The sequence below is a fragment of the Schistocerca gregaria genome, chromosome 2 (assembly GCF_023897955.1).
Source record: "Schistocerca gregaria isolate iqSchGreg1 chromosome 2, iqSchGreg1.2, whole genome shotgun sequence".
NCBI lineage: Eukaryota > Metazoa > Arthropoda > Insecta > Orthoptera > Acrididae > Schistocerca > Schistocerca gregaria.
The window spans coordinates 395,546,151-395,556,550 of record NC_064921.1 but is presented as its reverse complement, the minus strand read 5'-3'; the positions used below and the strand labels follow the sequence as shown (position 1 = coordinate 395,556,550).

Below are 10,400 nucleotides of genomic sequence, written 5' to 3'. Positions count from 1 at the left end.
CTACATTCATGAAGGAACCTGTGAACTCCAAAACACACACACACACACACACACACACACACACACACACAGCAGATAATCTGGATTTGGTTTAACCCATTCCCAGGAGATATGTCTTGTGCACAGTGCTCCTGTCCCTATCATACTGACGCACCATGTACCTGTATCTCTAGCATACATTACATCTTGCAGTCAGAGAATTTCATCATCCAGTTGCCATTATAAAGCTACATTTATTTTTCAGTAACAAATATAAAACAATATCCACAAATAGATGTTTTGTCACATTGAATTATGTCTATAAATCACACCATTGGCACAAACTCATTTGTGATTTAAACATAAAGATCTTTCAAAATAAACAATTATAAATGCATCATATTAAAACAATAACTAAAAAAATAACATTTGTCATTTTGCTTAATGCTTGTAAACAGATACTGAGATAACACTTCAACATCTGGAAAGTAAGTACACACATGTTTACAAAATCTTTCCATATTAAGTTCACCTAATGTAACACAAAACATTATATTACATTTTATATGTTAAAGATGTTCCTTTCTCAAAGCCCTTATAAATAAGATCACTGAAAAGTAAAGAACACACAGCTTCCTCTGTGAAAGAAATCAAAATTAAAGAAAAGCATGCATTTGACAAAATTACTAAAAAAAATTATAGATGGAATGTTTTGGACCTATTTCTCTGAGGCTGCCAAATTGACTTAGGTTCATTTTTTCCACTTTTAGTGGCATTTGTGATGGCATCACTCTTCACTTATAATCAGGCAATTTTTACTCCTTTCCCTCGTCCTCCCCCTTTTACTAAATTCTTCTCTCTCAGTGGTTATGATCACTGAAAAATCTGCTTCAGAGCACCATCTGTGATTCATATTTCTGCAGTCTGTTAGGTACACTGTAACACAATGTTTACAAACCTCATGGAAGTGTGAGTAAATTGTGACATTTGTGAAAGACTGCTACAATTTTGGTGGAATTTTTGTTCCACTGTGAAGCTGATGCTACTAAGTTTTCCTAAGTTTACCACAGTTGGCTTGAGGTAGTTTCTCAGCACCAATTGAAAAAAGCCAAATTATGGTGGTGATACTGGAGTTGGAGTTGGAGTTGTCATGGACTTGATTTTGGAGGGAGTTGAGCACATGTTTGTGCAATGTGAATTAGTGAAATAGGGAGTATCCTAAGAGGTTTGTAACTAAGAAGATGGTGATCAGCAGTTCTGTAGACATTTTGAAGATTCTACTCATTCTACTCAATGTCCACAGGAATGAGAGTTTTTGGTGTCAGATCTTTGTAAAGGGAGGGTATTAACTGACTGGATGAGGCTACAGTCAAAAATTAGTTTTGGTCTTGTGGGATTAAACTGCATTATCTGTGATGATCCAGTGAAAATCAAAAGTGTTTATTTTGAATTGACTGACTGGTTTCCATAACTTTTAACAATAAACCAGTGATTTTTCTCCTGAGAATTACAACACTATTCTGTGAGCCACTAATAAGCATCTAAGTCAATGGGACATACAGATGGGAGGTGATAAGTAGCATTTTTTCTTCTGCTCCAGTGGTTAGATCTGTGGGATTTTCTGAGAGTGCTACAGGATTGATATTAATGGAATAAGATTTATAACTATTTAACCTCACAGCACAAGTCAAAACGATACTGGAAAAAAACATCTAAAAACAATTTAACAAGTGGAAGAGAGTTGAAAATTGATCCACTTCCTGTGATGAATACTTCATTCACTAATGGTGGCACACTCACATTGTATAGCAAACTCACATATCACATATCTCCTCTAGTACGTACAGAAACTTCCTTTGCAACCAAGTTGAGGAGAGAACATTTTAAAACACTATAAAAAAGACCATACAAATTCATGGAAACATATACACTCTAATAAAATTTGAGATGTAGAGAGCATGCAAGGTTTGTGATAGAACAATCACTTTCTCACATCAAAAAAGCGTAAAAAGACCAATTTTGCAGTCCATACAAAGGTTTTCAAACTACACGAATGAACTGTCAACTCTTTTAGATTTTCTTATCTTATTTGGAAATCAAGTTAATTCTTTTCTGATCAGTACAGAGAAAGGAATGGATTGAGGCTGATCAATACAATACAAGTGAAGTTGTATGATGTTTCTCCAGTCAACATATTTTATATATATAAAAAAAATTCTTTCACAATTAGGCATTGTGCTTCATAATGTTCATATTTAAACCTTCACCTTAAGTTGATATACTTAACATAATGTAGAGTTATTATACAGTTAACATATAGAGACATTACACAAGTCAGCAACATTATGTCACATGGGAATAAACAATTCTACATTGGTACTTTCTCAAATCTGCAACTCTTGGGTGGAAATGGTGAAAGAATCCGTCTGACCACATTCAACAGTATGATTCACTGATTGACAAAAAACTGTTTGTGACTTCAACAGAGCAAAGTTCCCCTAAATAATGAAGTAATTAAAGGTTGAAAAAAATTCAAATTTTCAATATTTCATGATCCCAACATAACAAAGCATTTAGTACCTTTGTTACTTCCACACTCAATATAAGTACTATTTTGTATATTAAGAATTTATATTAAAATATGTTAATCTGATAAAATTATTTCTTTTTTAAGTCATGTTTAAGTCTGTTTGGTCTCTCAACTTTCTTGCATTGATTTCATGAACTACAACATAAAAATATACATAAAACAATGAGTTACAAGTACCAAATCCTACATTTTTAACAAGGAACACAAATTATTATAAAAGTAACTGGTAAGTACAGACTATTATGACTTACTGATTTCCTGCTTACAACAACAATGAAAGTTTTGGTATTTTGCATCACAGAAGTCAAGATATTCCCAGCAGGAATATATTAAGTCTTAATTATGATGCATCACATTTATAAAACACAAAAGTTAAAATAACGTGAGCAAAAACACACAACTTTGTACTATTGTTTTGCATTTCAGAAACTGCAGAAAGAGTATTTCTTACTGTTTACGTGAAAATGTATGAAAATTCTAATAAAAATAACAATCAGTTTTGCTTAAGTACCACTTAGTAAAACAGTGACATACATACAGACTGACATAAAACACATCATACAAACATTTCCCTTCAACATACTATGTTGTGCTCCAACATGAAAGACTTGTTGGCCTCACAAAAATCAGCTAGCAGCAATTTCACGCAGAGGAACATCAGCAACATTGGTTTCTTCTTCTATAGGTGAACTATATTTTGCTTTCACCCTGTTTAAAAGTTTTGGCCCAGATATATAAATAGCAACAGCTCCAGTAGGAGCAGTCAACAAAATCGATAGCACAGCAACTGTTAGCAACTTTGATGCTAAATCTTCTGAAGCATCTCCTCTTTTTCTTGCTATATCTAGAGCTACAGGTCCAAGAGCAGCCTGAAAAGTGAAAAGTAACACATTCAGAAACCTTCAACATATTCAGGAGAGGATGTATGAAACATTAACAATTTGTGAAAAAATTTAATGATAGTCATTAAACGTGTTGTGAGCCACTTTTTTATTACAGGACAAGCCATTGACATAAGAGCATTAAGCTGAGTGTTAGGCAATAGGCTTGGTGCATAAGTCGGTAGCATTTTTGATTTGCATGTTGGTATTCTGACTGCTATGGGTCTATTTATCAATTGCCATTTTTTATTTGTATTAGCTTGGTGCATAAGTCAGTGGTGCTTTTGATTTGCATGTTGGTATCTGGTCGCTAAGGATATATTTATCAATTGTCATTTTTTATTGGTAGTTTGCTGTTTGAGTTTACGTACTGTTATTTCGTCATTTGGAGATATGAGTGGATCAGTGGACACTAGTAAATGGAGTGCCAACTGGGGAAATCGGAACATTTCTTCTGTTTGAGTTCAACAGAGGGTAGACAGCTGCTAAGGCAGCCAGAAACATTTTCACTATGTGTGGGGATAACACCACTAGACAGAGCATGGCAAGAAAATGATTTTAACTCTTTATGGAGGATCTTTTTGATATCAGTGGCACACACCACATTCAGGAAGCACTTCAAATTGAAGATCATTAGTATGCACATTATGGTTTGGTTTAGCAATCAAGCCCACTTTCATCTGTATGGGTTCGTAAGTAAGCATAATTGGCACATTTGGGGGACTGAGAATAATTACGAAATAATCAGTGCAATAATCCTTGATGGCACAGTGACTACTGAACAGTGTGTGACGGTTTTGAAAGATGATTTCACCCGATTATGTAAAGTGAACCTGATTTTGACGAGATGCGGTTCATACAAGACAAAACCTTGGTCCCATCGAAGGAGAGTGTTTTATGCCCTGTAGGAGCACTTTGGAGATCACATTCTGGCTGTGAAAACAGCCAATCGGGAGGTCATTGACTGCACTGATGTTCCGACATTCAGTAGGTCAAGCAGAATTTCACTATTTGTCTGCGCCACATCATCACCAATGAGAGCAGGCATATAGAATATGTCATAACCTAAATCCAAATATCTGTAATGACATTTACATGTTGAATAAAGGGTGTCACACCATAGTTTGTAACTAATTTAAGTTTTGTTTTTTCTTATAGTTCAATAATTGGCACCCTGTATGTACGATATTTATTCAACAGAGGTACATGGTATAAGAATAATGGAAAAAATAAGACATGCATAAGAAATTCATGATACACACAAATATCAATTATTTGTCACTGAAGTATATAAGGCAAGAAAGATACTGATTCTAAGAGTTGAACAAATGCTTACTGTAGTCATATTTCAAATAGTTCAAATGACTCTAAGCACTATGGGACTTAACATCTGAGGTCATTAGTCCCCTATACTTAGAACTACTTAAACCTAACTAACCTAAGGACATCACACACAGCCATGCCCGAGGCAGGATTCAAACCTGCGACCGTAGCAGCAGCGCGGTTCCGGACTGAAGCGCCTAGAACCACTTGGCCACAGCGGCCAGCTAGTCACATTTACCACTACGCATATACTGTTTGCATTTAGTTTCTGCGATGTTTCTACAGGAATTCTGAGGTAGTTTAAGGACACATCAAAGTGTTGTAACATTTTAGTTTGTGTTTGAATGCCTATAATACTTTCAGGCTATTTGTATCATGCATGAGCTTATTGTAAAAGATATAACTTGCTTCCACAGGTTTTTTTTAAACATTACTAAGGTGTCGGATAAATGTGAACAGTCCTAAAGAACATATTTCCATGTTTTAAGAAAACTTCAACATTCTGACTCTCATAAGCTAATGAAACTTCTTGCATATGTGCACACAAGCAAAAATACAACCTTTCTCTACATGTCAGTTTCAAAGGCTAACCAAGAACAGTAATTACAACCATTCTGATGCAAGGATATTACTCTTTGACTCTTTCTGATACAGCCATTTGATATTAACAAACGAGACTTAAGCTTCATAATAAATTTAGATTGTGTCATATCAAGAATCCAACCTAGATCCCTGTCTACTGCAGCAAGTACTCATCCATGTGCACAATTTAAGCATGCTTCTTGGCCTAATTCAAAGCTAAGCACTGAGCAGGCTCTTCTTAATGCTAGGGGGCTATTATCTCCTTTCCAACACCAGTTTACGAAAAAGACATTCTCCTATTAACAGAAGTAATGCTGATTCAGTTCTTAGCACAAAGAAGAAATACTCCAGCAAGAAATTTCAAACCAGGCAAGCAAGGTATTAAGAAGGGCATTTGTGAAGTTTGGAAAACTGCAAAGAGATAATGGCAAAATCAAAGCTGGCAGTTTTGGATAGCTCATTTGGTGACGGTATTGCCTACCAAATGTAAGGTTCCATGTTGAAGTCCCAGGCTGGCACAGAGATTTAATCTACCATGCCTTAAATCAGTCCATGAAGCTTGTCTCTAGAACTCAACTGAAAGAGGTTAACTGAAATATGCCAACTGAAAGAAGTTAAAAGACATACTTCAGCATGCTAGTAACCCACTAAAGTACAAAGCAACATACTGTATGTCCAAAATCGGAACATTGCATCTGAAATAGCATTTACAAGAAATAAAGCAGCATTTACCTTTTCAAAGGTGGAACTTCTGACAGTTTTAAGCACAGCAATGAATAACTTTATAACAGAATGATGGGGATTAAAGATTTTTATATATATAAGAAGAAAGCTAATTAGCTGTTTCACTCAAAATAAAATTCTTGTGATAGCTTTTTATGCTTGACAAACAAGAAATCAATTTAAAAATTGTTGTCCAAGTTATTAAAAACACTCTTTGATGGTTTTCACTGTCTCTTCAACATTTATATTTCCCAAAAACTGCACATCTAAATCCATACTCATCTTAAACCTCCAACAAAATTTCCTGAAAAAAAAAAAAAAAAAAAAAAAAAAACCTGTTGGACTGTTACTATTACTGTGCTGTTTTGCGTTGGTACTATTATTTTATCTCTGTTTACTAAATAATAGCAAGTTTATGTTCAGTTTGCCACTGTCTTCTGAATTATAATGTTGTTAAGTGCTTGGGTAAATAATCAAATGAAGAAACACCATCCAGCACAAATTTTTTTTAAATAACGACTACTGGTGTTGATCCACCCTGCATATCACCCTCAGGTCTGGCCCCACAAGAAGTAGTTTGTCAAAAATGGCATGAATATAATAACATTACTTTTCTGTCATTCATATCACTGTTGCCAAACTGCACCTTGCACGGTTAGACCTGAAAATGATTTGCACCAAAACTAGCAGTCGAAGAAATTGAGATGTGTGCAGTTGTTTTTAGTTTGTTGTAACAACTGAGATCATGGTTCCTAACACATGGCATCAATTACGCTTGGGTAAAGTAATGATCTTAATGATAGAACATGCTGTTATCTTGAATAAAAACCATACACTTCTTTTTATTCTTCTGTACATGCAAAGATAAATATAACTTCTGGAAGCAAATGTCTTTTCCAGACATTTCAAATCCATTCAGATTTAAAAATCAGGAAGAACCACTGATCTAAAATTGCAGCAAAATTGCAAAAAAGGCAGAGATACATATCTCTGCCTACGTAGATCAACACCTTCAACCCATTAGATGCAGTCTCCCATCCTTCATCAAAGACACCAACCACTTTCTCGAACACCTGGAATCCTTACCCAATCTGTTACCCCCAGAAACCATCCTTGTTACCATTGATGCCACTTCCTTATACACAATATACACAAATATCCCACACATTCAGGGCCTCGCTGCGATGGAGCACTTCCTTTCACGCCGATCACCTACCAACCTACCTAAAACCTCTTTCCTCATTACCTTAGCCAGCTTCATCCTGACTCACAACTTCTTCACTTTTGAAGGCCAGACATACCAACAATTAAACGGAACAGCCATGGGTACCAGGATGGCCCCCTCGTACGCCAACCTATTCATGGGTCACTTAGAAGAAGCCTTCTTGGTTACCCAGGCCTGCCAACCCAAAGTTTGGTACAGATTTATTGATGACATCTTCATGATCTGGACTCACAGTGAAGAAGAACTCCAGAATTTCCTCTCTAACCTCAACTCCTTTGGTTCCATCAGATTCACCTGGTCCTACTCCAAAACCCATGCCACTTTCCTTGACGTCGACCTCCATCTGTCCAATGGCCAACTTCACACGTCTGTCCACATCAAACCCACCAACAAGCAACAGTACCTCCATTATGACAGCTGCCACCCATTCCACATCAAACGGTCCCTTCCCTACAGCCTAGGTCTTCGTGGTAAACAAATCTGCTCCAGTCCGGAATCCTTGAACCATTACACCAACAACCTGAAAACAGCTTTCGCATCCCGCAACTACCCTCCCGACCTAGTACAGAAGCAAATAACCGGAGCCACTTCCTCATCCCCTCAAACCCAGAACCTCCCACAGTTGTTGTTGTGGTCTTCAGTCCTGAGACTGGTTTGATGCAGCTCTCCATGCTACTCTATCCTGTGCAAGCTTCTTCATCTCCCAGTACCTACTGCAACCTACATCCTTCTGAATCTGCTTAGTGTACTCATCTCTTGGTCTCCCTCTACGATTTTTACCCTCCACACTGCCCTCCAATGCTAAATTTGTGATCCCTTGATGCCTCAAAACATGTCCTACCAACCTCCCACAGAAGAACCACAAAAGTGCCCCACTTCTGACAGGATACTTTCCGGGACTGGATCAGACTCTGAATGTGGCTCTCCAGCAGGGATACGACTTCCTCAAATCCTGCCCTGAAATGAGATCCATCCTTCATGAAATCCTCCCCACTCCACCTAGAGTGTCTTTCCGCCGTCCACCTAACCTTCGTAACCTCTTAGTTCATCCCTATGAAATTCCCAAACCACCTTCCCTACCCTCTGGCTCCTACCTTTGTAAGCGCCCCCGGTGTAAAACCTGTCCCATGCACCCTCCCACCACCACCAACTGATCTGCCTACACTGTGAAGCTTTCTATGTGGGAATGACCAGCAACAAACTGTCCATTCGCATGAATGGACACAGGCAGACAGTGTTTGTTGGTAATGAGGATCACCCTGTGGCTAAACATGTTTTGGTGCACGGCCAGCACATCTTGGCACAGTGTTACACCGTCCGAGTTATCTGGACACTTCCCACTAACACCAACCTGTCAGAACTCCGGAGATGGGAACTTGCCCTTCAGTATATCCTCTTCTCGATATCCACTAGGCCTCAACCTCCGCTAATTTCAAGTTGCCGCCACTCATACCTCACCTGTCTTTCAACAACTTCTTTGCCTCTGTACTTCCACCTCGACTGACATCTCTGCCCAAACTCTTTGCCTTTACAAATGTCTGCTTATGTCTGTGTATGCGCGGTTGGATATGTGTGTGTGTGCGAGTGTATACCTATCCCTTTTTCCCCCTAAGGTAAGTCTTTCTGCTCCCGGGATTGGAATGACTCCTTACCCTCTCCCTTAAAACCCACATCCTTTCATCTTTCCCTCTCCTTCCCTCTTTCCTGACGAAGCAACCACTGGTTGCGAAAGCTCGAATTTTGTGTGTATGTTTGTGTTTGTTTGTGTGTGTATCGACCTGCCAGCGCTTTTGTTTAGTAAGTCACATCATCTTTGTTTTTAGATATATTTTTCCCATGTGGAATGTTTCCCTCTATTATAAATATCAAGTAGCATTGAAATGATCACACAAACATTTACAGTACCTCACTTGTCACAGATGAAGTAGAAGCTTCTTCAATAGGAGTAATAGAATAGTAGCTATATCATAGCATCTAAGTATTCTTTACTCACATCTGGAACAGCAACATCACTGGTACATTTCAATGTACATATTTTTAAGCATATGATTGTAGTTTTTCTCTGATTTACAGAGGCTCCTCTGCTTTATGACTAAAGATTCCATATTATTCAATGATTTCTTAAGCCTATTTCTGCTATTTCCTTACTTCATCTAATTCCTCAATATTTATCTAATGACAGCTCTGCCTCTACTTCCTGTTTTATTCATTGTGGAAAAAATGTTGTGTAATTTTTATGCATGTGTAACTAAATTCAGTCATGTAATATTTTTAATGCAAAGAGGCTGCTAGAGAAATTTCTTTCCTTTCTACATATTATCTTTTCACACATTATTGATAGGAAACAACTGTAATCTTGCCTATGAGTCCTTTTTCATTCTACCTCATATGTTTCCAGCAACACCTTGTCACTGGCCCTAAATATTTCCCTTTTCTTGACATGGAAAAGAGAGTGACCTTGTGATATGATAAATATAGTGTAGTCACAATTATGATAAGAGAGTAAACTTGTATCAATTTAATCTCCAACTGCAAGTATACAAATGTCGCATCATGTCGACACTGGATCACAACTTACAGTGAGGGTAATGGATCTTCGACTATTCGCTGTAAGTACAGTAATAGGAAATAAAGACAAATGTCAACCAAAGTTCTCACATTATGTTAACTTACTTGAACTGTTGCCTTTGGTAGCCACGCTATGGCAACAAAAAGCTGCTCCTTCAGAGTCAGTGCTCCTCCTAGAGTTGCGATGCAGCTAGCACATACACGAACCTGAAACACGAAAAAATAAAAATGTCACTTACTGTGAATCTATATTCAGTTTACCTGTAAATATATAACTGAGTTATGCAACAATGAATGACAACTCTGATTATATAATAGCTATTTAAATTGGTTTCTATTACTTACATACATAGATCAATACCAACAACAAATGAAGATCAGTTTTCAATGTCCCGTCGACAACAAGCTCATCAGAATCGGAGCACAAACTTGGATTGTTTGAAGGATGGGAAATAAAATTGGCCATGCCCTCTCAAATGAACCACCTTGACATTTGCCTTAAGCAATTTAGGAAAATCGCAGAAAACAT

The 10,400-nt window shown here is 37.4% G+C and overlaps 1 protein-coding gene across 4 annotated transcripts in view; it reads right to left on the bottom strand.

Moving 5' to 3' along the window:
- Positions 1-213: 213 nt before the first annotated feature.
- The window catches only part of LOC126322200 (sodium/hydrogen exchanger 9B2-like), a 100,613-nt gene continuing 90,426 nt past the window's right edge, over positions 214-10,400 (bottom strand). For all 4 annotated transcript variants that reach the window (XM_049994267.1, XM_049994269.1, XM_049994265.1 and 1 more), the window contains 2 exons: positions 9,977-10,078; positions 214-3,438 (listed from right to left, as the gene is read on the bottom strand). In XM_049994267.1, the coding sequence (XP_049850224.1) occupies positions 3,196-3,438; positions 9,977-10,078 (345 nt within the window). In that variant the 3' untranslated portion in view covers positions 214-3,195. The remainder of the gene's footprint in view (positions 3,439-9,976; positions 10,079-10,400) is intronic.